This window comes from Penicillium nucicola (assembly GCF_028828085.1).
Source record: "Penicillium nucicola strain IBT 29836 chromosome Unknown utg000010l, whole genome shotgun sequence".
Taxonomy (NCBI): domain Eukaryota; kingdom Fungi; phylum Ascomycota; class Eurotiomycetes; order Eurotiales; family Aspergillaceae; genus Penicillium; species Penicillium nucicola.
In genome coordinates this window covers 6,158,459-6,183,490 of record NW_026643134.1, presented here as the reverse complement: position 1 = coordinate 6,183,490, position 25,032 = coordinate 6,158,459, and the positions used below count along the sequence as shown (strand labels likewise).

General features: G+C 49.1%; 10 protein-coding genes across 10 annotated transcripts; 6 read left to right on the top strand and 4 right to left on the bottom strand.

Annotated features, from left to right (window-relative positions):
- Positions 1 to 13: 13 nt before the first annotated feature.
- On the top strand, positions 14 to 1,772 carry N7511_010907 (uncharacterized protein; the record flags this gene model as incomplete). The annotated part of the gene is made up of 5 exons (XM_057133284.1): positions 14 to 216; positions 270 to 291; positions 358 to 431; positions 486 to 815; positions 869 to 1,772. The coding sequence occupies 5 exons, from the start codon at positions 14 to 16 to the stop codon at positions 1,770 to 1,772; spliced, it is 1,533 nt and encodes a 510-aa protein (XP_056981272.1).
- A 128-nt stretch (positions 1,773 to 1,900) lies between these two features.
- Positions 1,901 to 3,095, bottom strand: N7511_010906 (putative RTA1 domain protein; the record flags this gene model as incomplete). The annotated part of the gene is made up of 4 exons (XM_057133283.1): positions 1,901 to 2,642; positions 2,708 to 2,857; positions 2,913 to 3,012; positions 3,071 to 3,095. 4 exons carry the CDS (start codon positions 3,093 to 3,095, stop codon positions 1,901 to 1,903), a joined length of 1,017 nt encoding a protein of 338 aa, XP_056981271.1.
- Positions 3,096 to 4,391: 1,296 nt separating this feature from the next.
- N7511_010905 (cytochrome P450) lies at positions 4,392 to 5,945 on the top strand (the record flags this gene model as incomplete). The annotated part of the gene is made up of 1 exon (XM_057133282.1): positions 4,392 to 5,945. One exon carries the CDS (start codon positions 4,392 to 4,394, stop codon positions 5,943 to 5,945), a length of 1,554 nt encoding a protein of 517 aa, XP_056981270.1.
- Positions 5,946 to 6,419: 474 nt separating this feature from the next.
- Positions 6,420 to 9,106, top strand: N7511_010904 (uncharacterized protein; the record flags this gene model as incomplete). Its single annotated transcript, XM_057133281.1, has 6 exons — positions 6,420 to 6,767; positions 6,827 to 7,871; positions 7,919 to 8,046; positions 8,098 to 8,619; positions 8,670 to 8,730; positions 8,787 to 9,106. The coding sequence occupies 6 exons, from the start codon at positions 6,420 to 6,422 to the stop codon at positions 9,104 to 9,106; spliced, it is 2,424 nt and encodes an 807-aa protein (XP_056981269.1).
- A 364-nt stretch (positions 9,107 to 9,470) lies between these two features.
- hir3 (putative transcriptional corepressor of histone genes (Hir3)) lies at positions 9,471 to 15,614 on the bottom strand (the record flags this gene model as incomplete). The annotated part of the gene is made up of 6 exons (XM_057133280.1): positions 9,471 to 10,001; positions 10,064 to 10,456; positions 10,508 to 10,804; positions 10,858 to 11,013; positions 11,069 to 11,291; positions 11,341 to 15,614. 6 exons carry the CDS (start codon positions 15,612 to 15,614, stop codon positions 9,471 to 9,473), a joined length of 5,874 nt encoding a protein of 1,957 aa, XP_056981268.1.
- A 310-nt stretch (positions 15,615 to 15,924) lies between these two features.
- N7511_010902 (ChAPs family protein) lies at positions 15,925 to 18,379 on the top strand (the record flags this gene model as incomplete). Its single annotated transcript, XM_057133279.1, has 7 exons — positions 15,925 to 15,947; positions 16,075 to 16,210; positions 16,276 to 16,400; positions 16,451 to 16,731; positions 16,784 to 17,724; positions 17,780 to 18,154; positions 18,212 to 18,379. The coding sequence occupies 7 exons, from the start codon at positions 15,925 to 15,927 to the stop codon at positions 18,377 to 18,379; spliced, it is 2,049 nt and encodes a 682-aa protein (XP_056981267.1).
- Positions 18,380 to 19,063: 684 nt separating this feature from the next.
- N7511_010901 (uncharacterized protein) lies at positions 19,064 to 19,848 on the bottom strand (the record flags this gene model as incomplete). Its single annotated transcript, XM_057133278.1, has 3 exons — positions 19,064 to 19,308; positions 19,426 to 19,544; positions 19,769 to 19,848. 3 exons carry the CDS (start codon positions 19,846 to 19,848, stop codon positions 19,064 to 19,066), a joined length of 444 nt encoding a protein of 147 aa, XP_056981266.1.
- A 322-nt stretch (positions 19,849 to 20,170) lies between these two features.
- N7511_010900 (putative C6 transcription factor) lies at positions 20,171 to 22,318 on the bottom strand (the record flags this gene model as incomplete). Its single annotated transcript, XM_057133277.1, has 4 exons — positions 20,171 to 20,811; positions 20,863 to 21,941; positions 22,022 to 22,154; positions 22,213 to 22,318. 4 exons carry the CDS (start codon positions 22,316 to 22,318, stop codon positions 20,171 to 20,173), a joined length of 1,959 nt encoding a protein of 652 aa, XP_056981265.1.
- A 556-nt stretch (positions 22,319 to 22,874) lies between these two features.
- Positions 22,875 to 23,822, top strand: N7511_010899 (SDR family oxidoreductase; the record flags this gene model as incomplete). Its single annotated transcript, XM_057133276.1, has 1 exon — positions 22,875 to 23,822. One exon carries the CDS (start codon positions 22,875 to 22,877, stop codon positions 23,820 to 23,822), a length of 948 nt encoding a protein of 315 aa, XP_056981264.1.
- A 643-nt stretch (positions 23,823 to 24,465) lies between these two features.
- Positions 24,466 to 24,960, top strand: N7511_010898 (uncharacterized protein; the record flags this gene model as incomplete). The annotated part of the gene is made up of 2 exons (XM_057133275.1): positions 24,466 to 24,885; positions 24,946 to 24,960. The coding sequence occupies 2 exons, from the start codon at positions 24,466 to 24,468 to the stop codon at positions 24,958 to 24,960; spliced, it is 435 nt and encodes a 144-aa protein (XP_056981263.1).
- Positions 24,961 to 25,032: the final 72 nt, after the last annotated feature.

The window sequence follows — 25,032 nt, the reverse complement described above, 5'->3', positions numbered from 1 at the left end:
ACGGTTTCCCATTATGCATGCTATTTCCCCGGAATCCACGTCGTCGGATGAGCCTAAGCCTTCTATTCAAGGATTTCTTTACCAGCATTCTCTAGAGCTTACCCCAGACGGTAAATATGTACGATGGATGCGCGATCACCCCCGACATCCGCGGAATTGGTCTGGCTTCCGGAAAGCCTATGACATTATTCTTGTGTGTTTGTTGGATCTGTTTATGTATGGTGAGCTCCAAGGCCATAGAAGCTTCTAACAGCTAACAATGTTTACAGAACAGCATCTAGCACTGCAGGTGTGAGTGAAAAACAGATATGCTGCTTTCTCTCTCTTTGGATTTTGGTGCTAACAGACAACTACCAGTCGGCTGCAGCAACGAACGCCAAGGATGAGTATAACTTGAATGAAACGCTTGCAACTTTTATATTCGTGACACTGTAAGAATATCATTCGCGCGATGTTGATCTATCAGCTAAGCTAACACGAAACAGATTTCTCCTTGGCCAGGTGCTTGGCACAGTTGTATTTCCTCCATGGTCAGAGACATTTGGGCGCAAACAGATGTACATCTATAGTAGCGGTCTCAGCGCCATTTGCTGCATGATCATCGGTCTGGCACATCCACTCCCAGTTATCATTATTATGCGGATTGTGGCTGGATCGCTTTCCGCAATCCCGTATACTATCATCGGCGGTACCATCGAAGATGTGTTCAACTCACATGCTCGGATATGGGCCATGTTCTATTGGACCATTGCATCTAACATTGGTCTGATCATGGGACCAATAATGAGTAGCTACATCATTGCAGGTCTCAATTGGTATTTACGTCTCAACTGGAGCGCATTATATCCCAATCTAACCAAGTCATTAGGCGATGGAACTTCTACGTTTTTGCTATTATTATAGCTACCCTCACTGGTGGTCTTTGTCTTATCCGCGAATCTCGACCTTCCTTGCTGCTGGCCCGCGAGGTAAAATACTTGCGCACCATCACAGACATACAATCAATCCCGCCGCCTCTCAATCATGATCATATCCCAAGCCTGAACAATTTTTTGAAGGACTCTCTCATGCGTCCTGCTCAGCTATTTTTCCAAGAACCCATCATATTCACCGTTTCAATGATGATTTCCGTGGTCATGTCACTCATCTACATCTTCACGGAATCCCTTCAACCGATATTCCAGGCCATGGGATTCAGCGAGACCCACGCCTCTCTAGTTTTCATAACAATTGGCCTCGGAACCATGCTCAGCACTTTCACTCGATTCCTGGACTCTTTTATCTTGAACTCTCTCCGTCGCCAAGGACGTCAAATCAAGCCCGAGCACAAGCTCGCTGGACTGATTATCGGTTCTCCATTTCTCGCTATTGGCTTATGGTGGTTCGCCTGGACTATCCCACAAGATGCACATACCTCATGGATAGTGCCTGCACTTTCCCTTGTTATAGTGGGATATGGACTCACGGAGCTGGATACAGCGCTGTATGGCTACATCTCAGATAGTTACTTGAGCTACTCGGCAAGTGCCTCCGCTGCGATTGCCTTCATGCGCGCGCTGGTGTCTGGTGTTGTTCCACTTTTCACTAAGCAGATGTTTAGTGGACTAGGCAATAATATTGCCATGACTGTGCTTGCAAGTGTGGCTACGGTCTTTTGTATAGTTCCACCTGTGTTTTTCTATTACGGGGAGCGGATCCGGCAGGCCAGTAAGTTCGCTCGGTATAGTTGGGAGATTCAGGAGCAGATGGGCAAAGATGAGGATGATTGGTGATTTATGCGTTTCTGATACATATTGTATTTCCAAAAGTGAACATTCTATGGAGTATATGGGGGTTATAAATGGAACTAGTTTAATAGAAGAGAGTTGAGATACACAAAATATGACAAACACGTATAAACTCAAACATTCGGGCTTGCAACCACAGACTTTGCAGGCTGTGATGCTGGATTCTGTTTCCAATACTTCTCTTTCTTGCCTCGCTTTGTGATCAGCCCATAGATATCGAATGGATCCACAACCGTCTGAAGCCAATGGCGAGAATCCTCATATCCGGGTCCTTCAATCTCAGTGATCCCATCCTCGGCAAGATATATATTGTTAGAGCGTGGAAGTGATTGCATGGGATGGAACACGTTCAGAAGAGTGGTGTTGCTATACATGAACACGGCTTCAAAGAACCAAAAGAACCACTCTTGCTTGAGAACTGGACTGACATGCTCGATATCCGAATAAGCATTCAAACTCGCTGCGGTAAAGTACTCGACTGTGCGGTAGATCGTGCGAATCGTGATGAGAGTGCAGCTGCAATACAGCACTATCAGAGTCCGTTTGATTTTGTCGTTCAACACTCCACCTCTGGAGCAATTATAGTGGAATCTCCCGGCTAAAGCGACAAATCCAGCCATCAAAGCAATTTGCATGATAAGTGCTGCTTTCAGCAATGCTTTTCCAGTATTCTGTGAGCTCTCTGAGGCATCTGCACTGGCAACTCGGGCAGCTCCGTTGGCGGTAATGCTCTCGATCGCAACTCCCAAGGCGACAAATGTCGTAAACACTCGACCCGGATGAATGGGTGAGTGGTATGGGATATAGTATAGCATGCGGCCCAAGATGAAGAAGTTTGCACCTTCATATACGGGACTAGATTAGTCGAAGGGTCTGTGTCAGCGACGCCTACATTGCATCTCGGGAAAAAAGTCTCTTACGGTCCAGCCAGAAGTAGCACTGTACTCGCGATAAAGATTCCAACGTTCCCCCACTGACCAAAGGCGCCAAGTGTGCGCATTATGAAGCCAGCAGTGAAGAGAAGGGCAGACCAAGGAAGAAGTCCGGTGACTTTCCAGGACTTGTATTTGCTATAAACCGAGATTAGTCCGGTGCTCTAGTATGATTGAAGACTATATAGCTTACTAGCATTGGTATCCATGAACAGCTCCGGAGATAGCAAAGAGAATTGCAAATGCGATTGCAGCTCCTTTGTTTGGCGCGTAGAACCACAAACTTCCCTCCTCTGGATTTGTCAGTCATAGAATCAACCGTCGGTCACTTTTCTTCGACAGAAAACTCACGATAAGATGACCTTGCCTCGATCATGGTGGATAATAGTCTGGTGTTATTTGGACTTAGTATACTGTATAAAGACAAGCAAAAAGCGACATAGATAAACAATCCAAAATAATAAGTGGATTTCTGCAGACAGACACTGGGAACTTGATCTGTTGAACCAATGTAGCCGCAAAGTGACGGACGGGTTACAAGAAGGTATAAATACAGCCTCATCTCGAGATGAAAGTGTCTCATGCTTCGCGCCCCGAAGAAGCGAAAACGAGTTACTTGAATAGGAAAGGCGTAGTAAGAATAGACCAATCAACGTCCAAGGACTCAAGAAATAAGCTTCATATCCAGAGAGGCTTGGCATGGCGCAGGCAAATACGAGGTCTCGGGCTACAGCAAGTTGGGACTTGCCTGAGCCACGCTTGGGCATCTGCTTGCTCGACTGCGATCAACTGAGATCTAGCACAAATTCAAATGTAGGGGACAACTTCATGAGGTGCTATACTTTGCACAAGTATTATTGCCATGATTCAAATCTATTGACCCTTGCCAACAACCAGAGGAATTCATATCACAACGGTATTGTTGGCATCGTGAATATAAATCAGTAAGGCTACTTTACCACTCATGGTTGGGTTGTCTTCTGACAAGGACAGGACCTGGAAAGGCGTGCTTTTGTTACTTTCCCCGTGCAAATTTGACAAACAGACGATACAAAATGAGAGCTCTGACATATGACTGACATCAGATGAAAGAACCAGGATGATTCAAGTTCATGGCAGCTAAAATGGCTTGCATCAGTCAACCACATGTAGACGTTACCTAGTTCAAGATGACTTCCCAAATAGACCTTGCATGTCAAAGTAAACTTCCTCAAATTAAGATCCGACACTTTGCACATGATCATGATCAGAATATCCATTTAGTGTCATAGCTAAGACCCTGATGCGCCCAATCCGCCGTCGCCTTGTGTCTTGTACGAGTCTTGGTCCTCGTACAACTCACCCCGCATGATGACATCTGGGGGTTGCGTCTGGAAGAAACGATTTAGCCAATCTTCCCTCTGTATTATTCTGTTACTCGGGCTAAATCTCCTCTTTCGAACGCGGGATTGAACAACCTCCAAATCTCGACTTTTCAAGTCTATAGATCATTTCCTAATTAGGACGACTTCGCCGACACTAACCCGATGTGTCAAATCTTCGCCAGTACATGTCCATGTTCGTCCAAACATAAACCACCTTTCTTTTTCACCTAAATCATGTCGAGCTCTATATCAAGAGGCCAAATCCATGAGAATGGGGTCCAACTCGGATTCAGTATTTCTTTCGTGCAATGTATGTCATCATATTAGGCGCACTCACACTATTCGCGCTGGCGTACTACCTGGTAGTACCGGTGATCACATACTGGTATGATCCCAAGAAACTAAGAAAGTTCCCAAATGCCTACTTCCTCTCCGGGGTATCTGATCTCCCCTTTCTCTACGAAGCCCAAAAAGGATTTCGCTCTCGGGGACTCTTCGAAGCTCATAAAAGGCATCCCGTGCTACGAATCGGACCCAATGCACTGTCTTACTCCGACCCACAAGCCATCAAAAATATCTATGGTCATGGTACTGGTTGTATCAAGGACCGATTTTACTCTGAGACCTCAGGTTCTCACTCGCATCTTGCCGATGTCGTCGACAAGCAAGATCATGCCCGAAAGAGGAAGATCTTGTCCAGCGCCTATGCGCTCAAGAATCTCGAGCATTGGGAGTTTAAAGTGGCAGAGGTGACCGGCAAACTTATCAAAGCATTTGATCACCGGTGTACCGATCCCCTGCCTCCAAATCAACTCCCTCAAAAAGAACACCTCACTGTCGACTACCGGAACTGGACTGTCCTGTTCACTGCCGCAGCGATTACGAGCATTGGGTTGAGCGAGGACCTTGGATTTTTGGATGAGGGATCCGACAATGTGAAGTCCGAGAAGAAAGATGGGACGATTAAAGAGGTCTCGTTCCGAGAATGTCATGCTGCTGCAAGTCGGGTGTCATATCAGCTAGTCTGGGCCTATGACTGGTTCAAGACATTCTCACGAGTGAGTAAAATAGTCTCATCAAAGTATGATCAAATGTGGAGAATGGATGGAGATTGGAACGGCATCATCTACAACCGTGCGACCACCCGTCTGAAACGATACCTGGCAGGCGAGGTGCTAGATGACTTCTTTGGTGCTATGATGCAAGACAAAAATGGGTCACCTCATAATATGGAATGGGGCGAGATTGTCGCCGAGGTCAGTATCATGATGAATGCTGGCCATGACACGACAGCAATTTCACTCCGCAATACTTTGTTTTTCCTCCTGAAGAACTCAGAATGCATGAAGAAGCTTCGGGAAGAACTCGACGATGGCATAGAAGAGGATGAAGTCGTCGTGCCATATGCTAAGGTCAAAAACTTGCCATATCTTCGAGCATGTATAGATGAGAGCTTGCGCATGCTCCCGCCTGTGATCTTCGGACTTCCTCGCCGGACACCTGTACAAGGAGCTCCAATTCTCGATGATTATATTGCCGGTGACACTTCTGTCAGCATTTCAGCCTATGTTGTTCATCACCAAGAGTCTGTCTTCTATGACCATGACACCTATAAGCCTGAACGCTGGCTGGGAGATAAAGGCAAGGCATTGCAGCCGTACTTTGTTCCATTCAGTACTGGAGCGAGGGGGTGTATCGGTCGCAATATCAGTTATCTTGAGCAGACTGTTCTACTTGCTTCTTTGGTTCATCGCTTTGAGTTTGCTTTGCCATCACCCAATTGGAATCCTCCCATTCGAGAAACTACCAATCTGAGTCCTGGTCCTATGCCCTTGAAAATATGGAGGAGGAAGATGGCTTAGGTTGAAACTCAGAGGGATGCAATTTCAAACGTCAAGGATACACGGTTTCTGTCTGATACCCCATGGTTTTTCTTTAAACCGTATCTTCCGAGTTTGAGGCTTTAGTATTCTTGTTTTGTATCGATCACAGAAATATCTTTCGAGGTCAGATGAGAACTATACTACGAATGAGATACCGCCTAGATTTCTACCAGCCTAGTAACTAAGACTACATAATAGACAGTAGATTTGAGCATGAAAACGTCACCGGGGCTGTCGAAAGACCAATAGCGGCGTTGCTAATGCACAAACCGTCATTTGCGGCTGAAAATCGCGTATAGATGCATATGCACGTGATTGTGTTGTCACGGTAACAGATTACCCAAAACGGCATGCGCCCTGTCGATCTGTAGACGTTCTGGAACGTCGGCTTCGCAGCGTTTGCCTGTTTTGATTTCTGTATCTTCGAACTTCAACACTCTCATATCCAGCAAAATGTCGCCAAAACAGCCCCAGGCGTCACTTTTTCAGGTCTTTCTCCGTCTGCGACCTCCGATTGCCCAGAAAGACGAAGCCGAGCGATTCCTTGCGGTCGAGACCCCAGAGACGTCGCACGATGACGCAGAAATCGTCCCCGCAGTGCCGACGCACATTACTCTTCTACCTCCGAATGATACCCGAAAGCGCGCCGTTGAGAAGTTCGGCTTTACTAAAGTCTTCGAAGAGGCTGCCTCGCAATTGGACGTCTTCCATGACACTGGCATGGAACCTATCATACGGGGAGTGCTGAAGGAGAATCGCGATGGGTTGGTTGCTACCCTAGGAGTGACAGGAAGTGGAAAGGTCTGGCATTGAGTACACCCCCCAGCGCAAAGCTGAAGCTAATAAGCCGAGAATTGCAGAGCCACACAATCCTAGGATCGAAGACCGAACGAGGAATGACCCAGATGGCGCTCGATGTCATCTTCCGCTCCCTGGAACCTACCGTCAAGACAGAGGATGGGAGCATTACCCCAGTCGTGCTTGCATCGCTGGCCGCTGCCGATGTGTCTGAAGCCCAGTTGTTTTCCGCCCAGACTTTCTTGGAAGCTGTTTATGGTGAACCTACCGGACGCAACTCAAGAGCACAAACACCCATGAGCCCAGGTCGTGCCAACACACCCCTTACGGTACGAAGTCCCCAAACCCTTAATTTCCCCCAAGGATTGTCAACCCCACGACCGAAAACGATCAGTTCGTTTATCCCAAGACCACGGAGTAGACCTGGAAGTCCTCGCAAGGTGGATGTTTTGATAGCCAGTCTTCAGCGCAGTGCCAGAGCTGCCCTGGGCCAGGACTCGCCCGAGGATACTGGAACCCTTGACCAGAGACTTTACACCCCCCTGCCCTACACCCGCATCAATGAGTTTGAATCGCAAGTAGCTAAACGACTTTATGTTTTAAAGGAACCCACCCCCGCATTGACCTTCCCGCGCCGAAACATCCGTGAAAGACAAGCTGCACTTCCTCGACTTCCCGATATGGGCCACCTCACGGTGGATATGGAGTCGAATGCCGACTTTGTCGTTCTGGTATCGATGTATGAAGTATACAACGACCGAATTTTTGATCTCCTGTCACCTGCAATTGTCCCAGGCCAAGGAACAATGTCCCGTGGTAACAACCAAAAGGATCGACGACGCCCCCTGCTCTTCAAGCCAACCGAAGGCTCACCTGACCGTAAAATAGTCGCAGGGCTGCGCAAAATTGCTTGCGGCACTTACGAAGAAGCATTGGCTATTTTGGACGTGGGTTTGATGGAACGAAAGGTGACTGGCACTGGAATGAATAGTGTTAGCTCTCGAAGTCATGGATTCTTCTCCTTGGAAGTCAAGAAACGTACCTACTCCAAGAGAACTGGCGAGGCCCATTGGATTGGTAATGCTCTGACTGTAGTTGATCTGGCTGGTAAGCATATTCGGTCTGCATATGCTGGTTTTTACTTACGAAATTAGGCTCTGAACGCGCAAGAACGGCCAAGACAGCGGGTGCTACTCTCGCCGAAGCTGGCAAGATCAACGAGAGTTTGATGTATCTTGGTCAGTGCTTGCAGATGCAAAGTAATATTCAAGATGGCATGAAGGTAAAGCATGAAATGTTGTTTGCTACCTGAGTCGCGACTAACTCATTTTAGACCGCACTTGTGCCATACCGCCAGTGCAAGTTAACAGAGCTCCTGTTCTCAAACTCTTTCCCCTCCCCCCATCAAATGTCTCGGGGACAATATCCACAAAAAGCTATTATGATAGTCACCGCGGACCCCCTCGGTGATATCAACGCAACCTCTCAAATTCTGCGCTACTCCGCACTCGCTCGTGAGGTCACCGTGCCCAGAGCGCCCTCAATCGCTGAGTCTATCATGTCTACATCAGGAAGCCACCGCTCAGTGAGTGGCCGTGCATCAGTGCACGATGGGACGGCAGAGGAGCTCGAAAGAGCAGCTAGTGAGATCACACGTCTCACTCGTGACTGCCACGGCCTTGCAGTCAAGCTTGCCGAAGAAGAAATCGCACGATCTGAGATTGAAGCCAGACTACTTGCCGCCGAAGAAAAATGTCTCATGGTTGAGCAAGACGTGCGTGAAGAATGCTGGGCAGAGATGGACGAAAAAATGGAAGAGGAGAGACGCCGTTGGCAAAATGCTTGGGATGAGCAGGTCAGAATACACAAAACATTTGGTTTAAGATATATGCTAACACCTCTTAGCTCGGTCGCAACGATGAGCATATCGACAAGAAGGTCGAGCTGGTTTCCCGTGGTTTTCAGAGTAAGTTGATCGCATGAAAGCTACGCTGGGGCCATTAGACTAACGTTCGGCTATAGTATTTGAAGACCCAAACTCGAATGCACGCATGGAAGAGCTGGAACAAGAAAACGACGACCTCCGTCGCCGTCTCGCCGCCCTCGAGCGTGAAATGCACTCGCAATCTCCGAGCAGAAAGCCCAGGGCCAAGAATGCGGCACCTGCTCGTGCTAATGTCTTGAGCCGCGAGAGTGACATTGAGAATGCTCTGCAACGCATGGATCAGTTGAAGCTTGCTGATACTATGTTTGCGCCTCCTTCCCCTGGAGCATCTCCCGTCAAGAAGCAGCGGAAAATGGGAACACGCAAGTGGGATCTCGCCCCTGAGGACGACATTTAACCATCCCTATTTATGGACACGACTTTTACGATTTACCTTTCTTCTCACCCCGTTCAAGATACTGAATTTTAACTACCGGATGTTTGGATTGGTTGGCTATGGGCAATGATATCCCTCGGGCTAGGCGTTTGGGGAGCAACCGTTTGTTGGAATAATTTTGATATTTGCCTTTGCAATTAGAAATACCAATTTCTTTGGGATAAGATATTGTGAATATTGTACATGCCAGCTCGTAGAACATTGACCCGCATGGCCTGTCTCTCGACGCTAACATCCAGCTTTAATATAGCAGGACCTGAATAACCGCAGCGCCATGATATCTGAAATAGGTAAAAATGAACAGAGAGAAACCTCGAGTCAGTCACTAGATCAACACAATGTCCATTGCATCGAGATCATCCTGAGACGCAGCATCCTTGCCAGCAAAACGCTCAATCTCTGTCTCATTAGCAGACTGCTCAGCAACAACATTATCTTTGGTCTCCTCATCCTGCATCTCCTCGTCTTCATCGCCGTCACCCTCTCCTTCAGTAGCGGCAGGATCACCATCACCATCACCATCTTCAGCCTCATCCTCGTTATCTTCCCCATCGCCCTCCTCCGCGCCCTCATCCACACTCCCACCTTCTTCCGCATCAGTAACAGCAGGGAAAAGGGTCGAATTGCCCTCATCAAGCATCGTCGCATCATCGCCGTCGCCAACGTCACTCTCATCAGCACTATCATGCTGGTCCTTCGGCCCAGTAGTTCCACCCCCACTCGCAGAAGCTTGTTTTCCCGGACCACGAATAGCGGGAGTCGACGCAGCGCCAGGCAAAGACGCACCATGCGGCGTAGACGGTGGATCAGTCTCACCCGCAGCAATCAATTTACTCGCAGGAGCACGAGGAGCAAGCTTCGTGTTTACGATAGTATCAGCCCGCTTCTGGATATCACGGCGGGCGATACCCTTTGTACGGCCGCGCGGGGCGGGGGCATCAGATGCAGGGAGGGGGTAGGCGGTGCAGAAGTCTCTGCAGGAGTTTCGCCAGTCATGAGTAGGTGGGTGAGATTCATTTTTTCTTTGTTGTCGTCGTTGACTTGCTCGATTAGGTGGGGCATGTTGACTTCGTAGACTCGGGCGTAGAGGTCTGCGATTAGATCCTCGAACATGGTGATTTTCATCAGGTTGTTGTTTAGTTTTTTTAGTTCTAGGGCGTCACGGAGTAGTTCCAGAAGGGGCTGGCTGTCTGGTGATAATTGGGGGAGGCTTTCCAGGCGAGCTGTTTTTGTAGAAAATTCTTCCCAGCCGATTGGTTTGAATACGCCGTCTTCGTGTCCTTCGTTGATATTTGCTGCGCGGCGGATGAGCTGGAATTGGTTAGTAGTGTAGAGGGTCACACAAGGTCAGCATTGGCTTACTTTGGCATAGTTCAGGCAACTGTCCTCCCAGAGCTTGGTGTGGTTGAGGAAATCGCCCTGCTTCTTTCTCACGCGACGCAATAATTGATCTAGGCTCGCGCGATCGTCTAATTGATCAAGCAGACTGACGAAAAAGTACACATATCGAGTGGTGTAGACGAAGTGTCTACCCGGGCGTTCAAACTCAGGGCGCCAGACCTGGATGGTGAGTGTTTTGGTGAAGATCTGAGATAGTTCCTGCCTGGCAGCAATCGCAGCAGCTGGGTTGGGTTGACCATCATAAACCAAATGGGCAGCCTATCGATTGTCAATTTTGGAATCGCCGAGAGCAGCCAGGAAAAGGGACTTACCTTCACGCCCATCCGATGATGCCAGTTAGACTTATCAGCACTTTTGAACTTTCGAAGAACCTCCATCATGTATGAGTTCCATGCATCCATATTTTCGGGAACATCGACCTTTTTGGCCCAAGGAGTTGCGAGTAAGGCTTTGCTTCCTTCGGCAGGCTGATGCGATTGTCAGTCAGTAAAACTTACTCGGACCAAAAGATACGTCACTCACTGTCATCTTTCCTCTAAGAACAAGCTTGTGCACAAAAGAAAAGAGTTTGAAGTGCGGTTCAAAGATTGGGTCAGAACGTGAATCTCTTCGTTGTGGGAGTGCATTGATGGCATCGAAAAGAGCGTCCAGCACCTCTTGTATCTCAACCCGTTTTGGACTCGTCCTTAGTGAATCGTCGCTATTATACATCTTCCAAAGACACTTGCCAAGTGTGTAATGGGTCCTGTTCACATTAGCGTGATAAATATGTGCAAGGTCTGGCTGTCACTCACTTCCATCGTTTTGACTTATCAACGGCTGCGCGTTTGAGAAGGTTGCTAGCAAAGTTCCACACCGAGTATTCCGACATTTCTTTGAACGGTTGCCCCTTGTACATTTGCTGGCTCTCTTCGCTGCTGAAATGTCGAGGGAAGCCTTCCACGCTGAATGCACCCATGGACAACGGCTCGCGAGAAGACGAGTATAGACGGATACCAAAGTCAGAGTAAAGGTCCGACATCAGGGCTCTTGTCTCTGCTGTTGGCTCTGCAGTTCTGATTGCCGTCGAAACGGCCATTGCATAGCAATGAATGGCATTTCGCTGGAGTGTCGCTAGATCCGCGCGGTTGTTGTTGATTTTATCCGCGGTCCACGTTATATCTTCATCCAACTTGGAGTCGAAAGCCTGGGCTAGTCTGAACCAGGATTCCCACCTTCCGGTCCCATGTTCCAGGTCCTGCCTGAAGAAGCTGATGGCATCATCAAGCTCACTCGTTGAACCAGGGCTGAGACGCTTTTGAGAACGGAACTTGGTCAAGGCAGCATGCCCAAGAAGGAAGAACCATCCTTTAGCAGCGATCTTTGCGTTCTCTGTTAGAACAACTGTTGTCGAAAGCTCTGTAATACCTTGGACAGCTCGGAGAATATTAGTCGGGTTGAGTGCGGCTTTCAGGTAGGCATTGATAATACGACGGTTGAAAATTAGCTGTGGTGTCTGCGACGACGTAGCCTTGGCGATACCAATTGCTGTCTGCATCTTTTCGATCGTTGTCTTCAGTTCAGACTTTGACAAGTCCTTCATGTTCATCTTGTTTGCTTGTTGTAAAACGAAGTCAATCATCATTATAGCTGTAGGGCGATCCAGCTTCTCTGGAGGACACCCATGGTCCATCGTTCCATCGAATGGAGAAAACTTGATGCCGTGTAGATCGTAAAGAATTTGGCACACGTCAAACTCATAGTCTCCCTTCGTCTCGAGACCAAATAGCTCTGCCTTGACAAGTTTCAAGAATTTCTTCTGGGAGTATCGGCACATTGATCGGACACCCAATGCGTTGTGGACGGAACGAAGGAAGTGAATACGATCTTCAAGCGCATCGTCGAAAAGCTCTTTATTCTGAGTGATTGCCTCCAGGAAAAGAGTATACTGTAGGATCCAGCAACGAACGTACAGCTCTCGCATCCTATCCTTGAAATTTTCAAGCGATTTTGTTAATGATGCTCGTAGGTCACGGCCAGAAGTTTGACCGACTCGCACCGAATCCTCATATAGGACGAAGCTGTGCAAGAGTCTAGCAAGACGGGATACTGCAGACATGGATGCTTGGAGATGCTCTTGGTCAAAACATTCATAGGCCGTTTCTGACTCTTCAAGAACAAGTGGTATAGCCTTCGCCACGATGCCATCCAGAGCCTTGAGCCAGCCGAGCAAAGACACTTGACGCTGTCGATTTGTTTCTTCGTTGTGTTTCGTGGCCTCAAGTTCTGTCATCACCACTTCGATGCTTCGCAGATAGCAAGAGACAACTTTAGGTGCGTAGTCGATCGCTTGGTATGCCTCCAGGAGCCGTCGCCACAAAAACAGGCGCAATGTAGCATCTCCGCGATCCAGGAAAGCAGCCATTTCGCTCAGGTGTGATGTAGGATGATTCATATCGTTCTCTGATGGTGCTTCCGCGTACTCAATCGACGAGGGCTCAAGAATGGGCTCAATCGCCTCAATGAGAGACACAGGATCTTCCGAGTCCGAGTTAAAGACCTTGGCAAAGAAGTCCATGCACTTAAGTTTCAGCACCTCTTGATCTATCACAGCCGCAGACAGTTCAGACATGGTGGAATTATTTATGAGGCTGGTTTCTGGATTGCCAAGGTTCTGGAGGATTTGCTTCAGGTCTTGGAGGCAGAGCAAGATATGCTCCCGTTCTGCCTCTCCGGCAAGGTTTATATGGAATGCAGATGTCCACAGATGGCGGAGAGTAATGTCTTTTTGACAATCACCAGACGGTCCGTTCTCGACAAAATGATCCACAGATGTTCGAGCTAGCATGCCCCAGCGACTCAGTCTGTCGCTTTGTGAGAGTCTTGTAAGCATCGTCTTGTTTTCAAGAGTCTCAATTGAAGCAAATATATCCAGATGAAGTTCGTAAATAGATTGTATCATCTCAAGCTCGAAGAAGTCGCTGGCCTTGTATTCAAAGGGAGAATCACTGCTTGCGTCGAGCATTCGGCTTTCGAGTTCGGCGATCATTTCAGCAGTCCTCTTGTAGATGAATTCATCCTCGCGCAGCAGTAGATCTACCAAAGTGCTCTTCAGTTCTTTAGGCCACAGAAAACGCCTGTATGACGACTGTGCAATTGACCAGTCTGAAGTTTCTCGGCCAAAATTTGGCATCAGAAGGCACTTGAGCCATTGAAAAGAGGTGTCATGAGGGTGTCGCCATTGGCTGTTTATGGAATCAGAGAAGTCATATAGATGCTCTCCAGCGGGAAGATCTTCCGCAACAACCGGTTTCCGGGCACCCTTGCGTGAGTGTTCAAGGAACACAGCCAGACCACTTTTGCTTGTTCCGTGGATATCCTTCTTCAAGGGAGACAGTTCATCCTTCTGTTGCATCAGACGAGATTTTTCATCATCCCATGTCTTGATGATACCTCGGAAATCCTGAAACAATCGTGTCTCAATATCTTCGGGTGTATCAGTTGATTCGCTCGCTGAGCACTTGGCTCTTATGTTTGCGATGCTCCCCAGAGCTTCGATTCCGACTTTCGAAAACAGGGAGTCAATGGTGCTGAACATCCAGTCATCAGCGATAACGAAAACCTCGAGGCGGTTTTCGTAGTACTTTTCCTGATCAAAGGCGATTTCCTCGGGCACTACCAAGGCGTCGGCATTTGATTCTCGGGCACGTGTCCGTCTGCTTTTCATTCGTCCTCCCTCGGGCTCCTCGTTAGCAGCGGATGCAGAGGATCTTTTACGAGCGGCTGCAGAGCTTGGATCAAGGTCCTCAGCATTTGCCTCGTCATTTTCAGCTTGTTGATCCAAAGGTTGTGCTGACTGACAATCTAGTGATTCCATCAATTGCTTTTCAGCGCTCTGATCGAAGTTTGAAGATTCCTCGACTGGTTCCGCGGCCTGTTTGGTTTGCGCGGGTTCCGGTTCGGGTTCTTCGGGGGTTTTCTCCTGGTCCATTGTTTGAAGAAGTTCAGCTTCAACCTCATTATCTTCAACAATATTTTCGTGCCCATCGTGTTCCACGGTCATCATCACGTCCTCGGGCTTTGTGGTAGGTGTTTCAGGAGCATGCGAGCCTCTTGTTGGAAGAGAAATACCGATTGACCGACTCGGAACAGCGGAAAGTGATGCCTCATCATCTTCATCGAGGGCTTGGAGAAGTGCCTTTCCAACTGCTTCCCATGTCAGAGCTGCGGGTGTGATATATCTGATGGAAGTTTGTATTGCGAGCGGTCCCTTGGAAGAATCGATTCTCTTTAAATCGGCCGGCATTGTAGGCAGGTTTGGGTAAGGATCCTCATGCTGTTTTAAATACTTCAATAAAGCCTTCTTGGGTCTTTTGACTGGAATCTGCGAGGCAGACAACTTGTCGAAAAGGGCCTCTAGGGTGCTTCGAAGGCGTTGCTCTGCAAATATTTCCTCCAAACCGAGCTGCTCTGCACGTAATTCCAGGCGGTTGTCATCATCCGCTAGTACGCTCTCCAAGCAGTACCGCGACAAGCGATGGCTCTGCAAGGCGCTGCTGAGTCTCGCACTTTGCCTCCAGAGATTCAAGTCTGAGTCATCTCGCTCCAAGGCGTCTCCGAATGATTGCAGCGCTTTCCTTGACGCCTCCGTCAACGTCTTTTTCGATTCCCTCTCGGACTCGGGTGTCTTCGGTGCTGTTTGTATGGATTCCTGGGCTGCATCGAGGATATATTTGCCGTGGTTTTTGTAGGAGAGGTAAAGGGTTTGGAATAGGCTGGAGGTAGAGTCGTTGACATTGAACTCGCCGATCGGTTCTGCGGCTTCATCCGAGGTCTCTTGGGTTTGCGCATCCTCGAATGCGCCTCGTTTGAAATCGGAGATAGATTCTGGGTATTTAAAGATCTCGGAGTTCAGAAGAGCTTCATATGCTTCAGCTGCCTGGGAGTAAAATGCTGGACCTTGCGCGTGTAATTTCAAGGCGCCGTGGTATAGCTTCAAAGCTTCCTCGATCTGGAGCTCCTTTGTGTCGTCGACCTCCTCTTCGACCGCCTCATCAGGCTCAACGTTCAATGCGACCCAGCTCGACATAACGCGAGCTCGGGGTCACTCAATTCTAGATATTAGATGGTCTCAAGAAGGGCGCCCTGGGAACCCTTAATCGCGGGATTGGTTATCAGACACGTTATCACGCGTTGACCAGATCGGGGAAAGCGTGTGTCGCCTTGGTGCCTCGTCGCCTTGTCGCCTTATGGCCTGACATCCTCCTTTGGGGTAACGCTACAATTGTAGTCCAGACTCACTTACACCCCTCAGTGCACCCCCCTGGATTTACTTCACTTCTCTCAATCTATTCTACTTCAAATACCCTCTTTAACTTCGCCGCACTTCTGCAGGCGCCATGGTCGCGCCCGCTGTCCCTGAGTATGTCACTCCTATCCCCGTTTACGTGTTCCCCGGGCTGCGCACGCATGGCAATTGTCCCAAATGGGCGACAGCTGCAGCCGCGCAAATTGCAGCAACTGTGACTAACCTTGTGGTCACTATCTAGAATTCACGAGGAGGAGGATATCTTTGTTGCTGTTGATGCGCGAACAGAATCTCTACAGAGCTTGCGCGAGTTAGGCCCGCCAGACTTGGTCTATTTGGTCAAGCAACCTAAGGCCAATTCCAATTCAATTCGCCAGGTACATTTTGATTCTTGATTCAATGTGGTCGAGATATATAGTTAACTCATTCTCATCTACACCAGACCGGCGTTTATCATCATGTCACCGGAATTGATGCCTCCTCGTCCGCAAGCTTGGCCGCCTACGTGAACACCCTCACATTCTCTCCCCTCGATAAGACACACAAAGTGGTATCAGGAATCTACTGGTCAGTCTTTTCCTCGGCATAGTGGACAATATATGCTGATATCTATACAGCTGCTACAATGCCTTCTCCCACCTCGACATGCGCGTTGAAGTCAAGATTCCCGGAAGCTTGGAGAGCTACTGCATTGACGAGCGGGGTGACAAGCGGGTTGCAACTGAAGCTCTCTGGCTTGAAACGTTCCTTTGCGCTGTTCTAAGAGCCTACTCTTACGCCGATGACGGAAGCGGAGATGCTGTCAAGAAGATTGTCGGAGTTAGGCGGTTCAACCCAGTGACAAATACAGAGATGGAACATAAGTTCTTGGACGCCGCCGAGAAACTGTTCTTCCAAGGTACAAATTACGCAGTGTTTTGTTCCTTTGGTCCGTTACTGACAATGCCCAGGACGCCAGCTTAGCTCTGACCCCGAGACTCAAGTTCCCAACACCGTGAGCAACCACCTTACGTCGGGCGTACTGAAGTATATTTACACCACCGGCCGCTACACCTCCGGAATCAACCTTTTCGAGAAGCTCCGCACAAAGGATGTAGAAGTCTCGTCTCTGCTTGCTCGTGTACAATTGATGGCAGACGAGGAAGTACAAGCGGTGCGATTGATGTATGATGCTTTACAAGATGTGCCTATGGATTATGCTTTGCTGGACTGTCAGGCAAACTTCTGCCAGACGAAGGGTGAAGGTGATATGGCACTTGAATGTGCCAAGCGGGCTGTGACCGCTGCTCCTAGCGAATTCAGCACATGGGCTCGCTTGGCGGAGGTATACGTTGGTATGGAGAAATGGGATCTGGCGCTTTTGACTCTCAACTCCTGCCCGATGTTCACATATCAGGACAAGGATACACCCCGCATGCCCCAGCCATCACGTATCATGCTTCCGATCCTCGCCGAAAGCATTCTCGATGAGATTGACGAGGGCCAACCTAAGCAGGGAGACCCCCACGACTTCGTTCACCCTTCTCTGCGGAAGATCCATGCTGCTAGCTATCAGGGTACTTTCTTGAAGGCATACAACCTTCTGACCAAGATCGCTGCCGCCATTGGTTGGGATCAGCTCTTGAAGGTTCGCAGCGAGGTCTTCGTGATGGAAGAAGAATACCGTGTCGAGCGGCAACATGTCCCCAAGCCTGCTCATTCACTGGAGGCTGAGATCAACGGAGATAGCGTGGAGCAGGAGGACGATACTGGTTCTGTGAATGGACCTAGTGCGGTTGAATCCACGACACAAACGTCCAATGGAGACGGTGACGAGAACCCTGCCCAAAGCCCTCTTGAAAGACCTGAGCAGACGGTGGCTTCAGAGGTTGTAAAGTCTGGCAACGAGGATGTAAGAACATATAGCACGGACATCATTGATTACATACTAACTTGTTATCTCACAGCCCGATCCCTCGCACGCCACATACACACAATTCCGCAACAAGCGTCTGTGTGAGAGGTGGCTAGATAACCTCTTCATGGTTCTGTACGAAGACCTTCGTATCTACACTATCTGGCGAACCGAGATGGCCCAGTTCCGTCAACAAGCGATGGAGTACAAGAAATCCGCCACCGAGTGGGAGATTCTTGGTGAGCTTGCAGAACGATTGCACCACTTTGACGAGAGTATCGAGGCCTACCAGAGCTGCTTAGCCACCCGCTTCTCACCGAAGGCCATGCGCGGTGTGTTGAAACTGTACGAGCAGCGAAATGACACGCGAGGCATGCTCGGTGCCCTCATCCGCCTCATTGCCTGGCAGTATCGCTGGTACTCAGAGGTATTTTTTCCCCTATTACGCAGGTAATCTCGTGGCTTCATAGCTGACATTTGACAGTTCTCCCCCGAGCTTCTATTCCTTGTTCGCAAGCTCATCGAAGATGAAGGTGCCGTCAAGGTCCGTAGCATCGTTCAAGCCACCAACCTCCCTCAACCCGTCCTTGACCTCACACATCAGTACTGCCAACTCTGCGCAACATTCCGCAGCAGTGGTAGTGATACCTAAATTTTCTGGTAGCAAAATAAAGGATGACATATTGCTTGACTTTACGAGGCCATAGCGTTAATGTCTTCCCTGGGTGTCGATGTCAAGATAGAAAGCGGGCGTAGGCAGGGCTAATGACCATTCTTGATTGATGACATATTCTTTCTCTGTTTTCCCTTGTCAATTGTTACTGGGTACTTTTCTTAGAGTATATACTATTTCCTATGAATTTTTCATCGTTTATTTAAAAGGTACTCTATAGGGGGGTCCATCATAGTGAGGACACACACACTGCTTATCTCAGATTAGACATTCTTAGGTCTGCGCCAGTCCAATACCCCAAGAACTAGATTTTAACTTGGTGGAGAGTATGGATCCAAAGAGTAACTAACCAGTTATATGGCCGTGCCGGACGCCTGATGTGCGCCATGCCCCAGTTTGAATGAAGAACAGGCCGGATTGGCCACTAGCAAGAACTAGTGAAGCTCTATCTATCTACAACAAGATCCACAGAAGCCCTAACTGACTCCGTGATACTATCATAGAAACGAAGCCTATGGTATCCCAGGCCAAATCGATCCATTCAATTGGTTGATTTGATCCTATCTTATAACTCACGCCAAAGAAGCCATCTTACAACTACACATCTTATCACAACTTCCAGTAAATAACGATGTCACTGTAATACCCCTTGGGACCGGACCCCTACTCATCCTTCTCCGCCTCTTCAATCTCAGGAAGATCGGACTCCTTAGGAATAACACCACCTTTGTCCTTGATAGCCGCAGCAGCAGGTCCACTCTTCTCAGCCGTGGCATCGGCAGCTTCTTCGTCTCCTTCTTCGGCGAGTACTTCCTCGTCTTCGTCTTTGTCTTTGGCGCCGTTCTCCGCGACTTCGACACCTTCGTCGTCGTCAGCGACTTTCGGTGCGACTTTTTGTTTCTTTGGAGCTGTGTTGGTTATTAGCGTGGTGTTTCGTGTGGGTAGACGACGCGATAAGATTGAATAGAATGGCTGAGAAGGGCTAGGATTTGGGATTGGGGAAGAAATATAGAGTAATATCATACCTGGTGCTTTGGCGGGCTCTTCCTCTTCTTCCTCTTCCTCATCTTCGTCGGAGGCGGAGGCTGATTCTTCTTCTTCTTCGCCGCTTCCTTCCTCTAGTTCGGGTTCGGAGTCTTCATATCTGATTGCGGGCGGTGAGTTAGTAATTAATGCTCGAATTGGAGGCGAGGGATGCGCGTGGTGAATATCAGATTAATTAGAATTTCGCGATTGGCGCGCGACTCTTGCAATTGCATTGAATTGTGCTAGAAGGATGCGCGAGGCGTTGGCGCAAAGGTTGGAGGAAAGGGAGTGGAATGAAGTCGTAATGGGGAAGTAAAACGGAAGTAGAACTTGGGAACTTACTCTTCTTCCTCTTCGCTGTCATCACTAGGGAGAGCTTGGAGCTCCTCCTCAGGTTCGCGACCTCTCTTGCGGGTAGACATGGGGATATAGAAGAGAGTGGGAGGGAGATAGGAGGGAATTCGAGGGAGAGAATTCTAGTACGGGAGGACAAGTACCGGGGAAGCGGAATTTATAGGAAAAAGGAGAAAAGAGAGTCGCTCCAAGCTGAGGGAAGGGGGGTCGAACCAAGGGAGGGGAATAAGCGGAGGTGACAGTGACGACATGGGTTAGGGTTAAGTTGATTTACGAAGTGCGTGGCGACGGGTGCGTGTCGCCAGTGAGATTCTTACTACATTCCGTATTCCATGTCTGGGTATTGGGTACTTTTGTCTTGCTCTCTGCTCTCTGCTTTCGTTTCTCTGCTCATTGGGTCAGGAACTCAAAATCCGCCATGCTCGGGTCAAGCAAGTTCTCATCAAGACCAAATCCGTACGTGCCGACCATGCCATAAATCAAGTCTGGCGGAGGGAATCCCTGTGCCATGGCGTTTGCGCCCCCGGGTACTTCGCGTCCTTCGACTGCGGTCTCGTTGCTTCCTCGAAATTGCCAGGCTGCCTCCCACGAGTCGAAGCGCTCAAGCATCTTACCCAGCCCACGCGCGATGTGACGCGTTAAATGTCTTTCACCTGCAGAGACACAGTTCATCAGCTCAATCACGCGCTCGACTAATCGTCGAACTTGACGAGCATTGATACTGAGGTAGGCTGTGTTCCAGTTGATGGCGACCTTTAATAAGAACACAGCGGAGAATGTAACCATAGTGTGGGTAAAGATGGGAACGCCAACTATCGCATCTCGAATATCAGGTTCCTCGAGTACCATGTTGAGACATGCCATAGCCGATGAAATCGCGATGTTGGCTGATTCTTTGCGATCCATAGAAAATACGGGGGTATTGGAAGGAGACAATGCCCGGAGGGAAAGCGAGTTCAGTTGGAACTTGGCAAAATGGTAGTGTAGAACCACTCCTTTTGAGGGATAAGTTCGCACATAGGCGCTATCGGCTAGAAGGCGTGTTACACTCAGCAAAATGATTGACGCACTGGATCACTTACCAGATCGAGGTTGCCAGAGGAGCCGCCACTGGTCCACTGCAACGTTGTATACACGCAATTGTCCAAAATCCTCCTCGGTCAGCGCTTGTTCAGTATCGCTGCCAAACATCCTGTAAGCCTCGGTCAGGATCATGAATAGGGCTACTTGAGCCAAAAGCCGAATGTCGCCTGGCACGACCATCGGCAGGGCGAGAAAGGTCTCATAGTTGCGAATCACTACATCCTCGTGGATCACGGGTGGCCGACCGTAGGCAATACTGAAATGATGATCGCAGACATAAAGCAAGTACCAAAGCTGAGCGCGCTCATACTGATCCGTTTGTCCGCGGGTGAGGCGCTGGTAGCTTTGATGGAGGCCCATCTCGGTCGCAATTCGCACCGCATGTCCAGATAGCTTCCAGCTTAACTCAGAAAGCCAAAATGCGCCCACGCAAAGTCCACGGATATCGTCCAGCGTATGGGCTCGCGTGAGCGCCATGCCGGAGACGAGCGAGACATACTCACCATAGCATCGGTTCAAGGTTTCGGTGCGATTTGGAATATGAAGTGCCGCGACAGTCAAAACGGCCGCAGAGAGTAGTGTCGATGCGCGGCGGACTGATGTCAAATCGCGATGGACTAGAATTATCCCGCCCCATAGTAGCTGGTTCATGGTGCGGCTGAAGTAGGCGAATAATTCCTCCGCTTCATGGAGCGATATCAATCCGCGCGAGATAAAATCTTCCTCTAGCAATGTCTGCTTGGGTGCCTCGACATGATTATTCCTCAAGTTCCGCAGTTTGGTCACTTCGTATAAGCTGCGCATAGGAGCCTGCACCAATTCCGGGTCCTGGAGGTCCTGCTCTGGTGACGGTTCCCGAGTGACATCCATGACTACCCCCGGCCCCTCCTGGTGACTGGTATGGGTCTGTGATCTATCGATCGAAGGACGGTGGGCATGGTGCGAAGCAGCGGGACTAGGTCCATTCTGACTGTCCCCGGAGGGATATGTCGAGAGTTCGGGCAAGCCACCTTGTCGCAAGAGATGCGAGACAGCTGCCTGCAGCTGATGCATTGTCGCATTTGCTTGGGATTTCCATCTATAGCCGCATTGGATTAGCAAGTGTCTTAGGAGCTTCCATGAGCCGATTCGAGCGGGGTTTGAGGGAGGCGCACGCACATCCCATCATCGTCAACAAATTTCTGCGAAAAGTCGTTCACAACGCACTTGATGCCACTGCGAATACATTTTGTGCAGGTTGTCTCGCCCGATCGAAACTCGCAGCGAATCTTATGGCGTTTACACTCGGCGCCTGATTTGAATTAGACCCGAGTTGCTACTATCGGGGGGACAATGTGGGGGAGACTCACAAGCACGAGCTTTGGATATCTTGGGCGCAGAACGCCGATTGTTCTCTCGGGGCGACTCCAGGTCGGCGTCATCAGCAGAGCGTTTCAGTGGAGTAGAGACCTCCATTCCGAGGGGAAATCGGTGATACTCCGGACATGCGGCGAAATCTGGGGGGTCTGGGGGAGTGGGGGAAGCTCGGAGTCGAAGGAAGCTGATTCGAGAGGATCAGGGATTCCAACAATTCGGCTATCGGGAAATTGGGATCCTGAGATCTTGCAGTCTTGAGAGTATTGAGAAGTCGAAGAACAGAAGCAAGTGAGGGTTCAACAAAATCAGGTGCCCGGACTGGACTTGCCCGAAATCCAAGCACTGACGGGGACTCACTCATCTTCTCTTCTCTTCTCTTCGACTTTTCTACTTTTGATTTTCTACTGGCAACTTTCTTTCTCTGTAGTTTCGATGTTTAATCGACGACATTCCACCAGTCTTGAGTCTTCTGGCTAGAAAGATGCAGCTGCGGAATTAACCAAGTCCACTCCACCGGCCCAAGTCCGGCGTGCGGAGTGAAATCCACCGATCGTCTCGGACTTGTTGCGAATGCGGAGAGAAATGCGCGACCAATTGACTGAAATAAAACTGTACTTCCATCGTTAAACTTCCAATTGATATCCTCACGATCACAATGCATATCCTTATCACCGGCGCTGCCGGCTTCATTGGCCAACTGCTCGCAAAGGAACTTCTGAGCGACCCATCCTATCGCGTCACCTTGACCGATATCAACCAACCGCCAATTCCTGCGGGTGTGCAATATCCCCAGAATGCGAAAGCAGTCAAAGCCGATCTTCTAAATGGAGCAAAAGACATTGTCGACTCTTCCCTAGATGCCGTCTATGCCTTCCACGGCATCATGTCATCAGGCTCCGAAGCCAACTTCGACCTAGGCATGAGTGTGAACATCGATGCCACACGCAACTTGCTCGAGGCCCTGCGACACGCCTGCCCAGGCGTGCGGGTTATCTACTCCTCTAGCCAGGCTGTCTATGGTCAACCTTTACCAGAGATTGTCACCGACAGCGTCATCCCGACCCCAGAGTCCTCCTATGGCGCTGAAAAGATCGTCTGTGAGACCCTGGTGAATGAATATACTCGCCGCGGTTTCATTACAGGCTTTACGCTGCGATTCCCTACCATCTCCGTTCGCCCTGGTGCGCCGACCGCCGCGGCGTCATCTTTCTTGTCGGGTATGATTCGGGAACCTCTCGGCGGCCAAAAGTGCATTATTCCGATTGAAGATCGACAATTTAAGTCATGGCTCTGTTCGCCCAAGATACTGGTTCAAAATCTTTTTATCACACTCCGCCTTCCTGCCGACTCGGTTCCCCTACACATCCGCCAGATTAACGTACCGGGCATTTGTGTCACAGTTCAGGGCATGATGGATGCATTGGAAAAGGTGGGCGGCAAGGAAGCATTAGCCCTTCTCACCGAAGAAGAGGACCCTGCCGTAATTCCAATTCTGAAGTCTTGGCCAACACAGTTTGACAACACTCAGGCTATTTCCTTGGGCTTCAAGCGTGACGAGTCATTTGAGCAGACTGTGAGAGACTATAAGCAGGGATTGCAGTGAAAGATGCATCTATAATCAAATACAATGAAGCTGTGACCACATATTAGAATCCAGATCTCTGCTGCGTAGTTCTGCACAGTTGAATGGCTAGTGAAATAGGAATAGCAAGCAGGTTGATACCGAATGGATAGAGCATGAGCAAACCCCAACAATCTGAGCCTGCGTGTTCTGGGTTACCGTGCGGGCATTTGTTAGCATCCCTTGCTGCTATAGGCTCAAGAGGATCAAGCTATATATAAACTAGAATGTTTTCATCAATTCTATAGAGCCTAGGGATATGAGATACCTCGATTTACTATTTATTCTGAAGCCTTAGTGATCTGCCTGAGGCCGCCATCAGACATGCCAATCTCCCACCAGACTATCTGATATTCACATTCCTCTTCCCAGCTCACATAGCGTTACGATTAGGCTGCATAAATGATAGGTAGAGAGCCCCTGTTTTCATGGTGATCCAGACCCTCAAGACAATTCCGCTTATCTTAGTGAGACACAGCATAACAATTCCGATATGAAAAGGGGTGAACCACACCTAGCCTGGCAGTCATACGTACAGTATGCCCGCCACACAAGCAAACAACCACCAACCTACACCTAAACACAGGATCCCCCACCCCAGATCTCTCAATATCAAACTCAAAAGATGTTACCCCAACTTTCAATCCTAGTCTATAAAGGAACACCCATAGACTTCCCAAGATACAGACACACAGCCCTACACGCCCTCTACACCAAAAACGACTACGAATGGCTTCACGTAGTAGCCGCACACCCATTCTTCAAGTTCCAAAAAGATCGCCATAACCCTATATCCGAAGAGCCCATCGCATGGATCCCGGTATGTACGGTTCCAGAAGCAGTGACTAGGGCTATGATTCATGCGGCGTGTTCGCGTACGACGGTGCGCAACGAGCCCACGGATCGGGATTGGAATGGTCAGAATTGGGTTGGGGAGGCCCTTGCTGAGCTTGTTGATGTTGGTGCTCTTAGTTTTGAGCAGAGAAGCCTGGCTATTGGGGTTATGACGGATGTTATTCTCGAAGCTGAAGATGAGGAGGTTGATGTGAGTTTTTGGATATCTTTTCCGAGAAAGACATTTGAGTGCTAATCTTTTCTCTGCCAGGATGGAATGTACTAGTTGGTTTTACTCGGGGTTATGGTTATAAGAGGCTGTTTTTTTTTTTGCTTTCTTTCTGCATATACATTGACG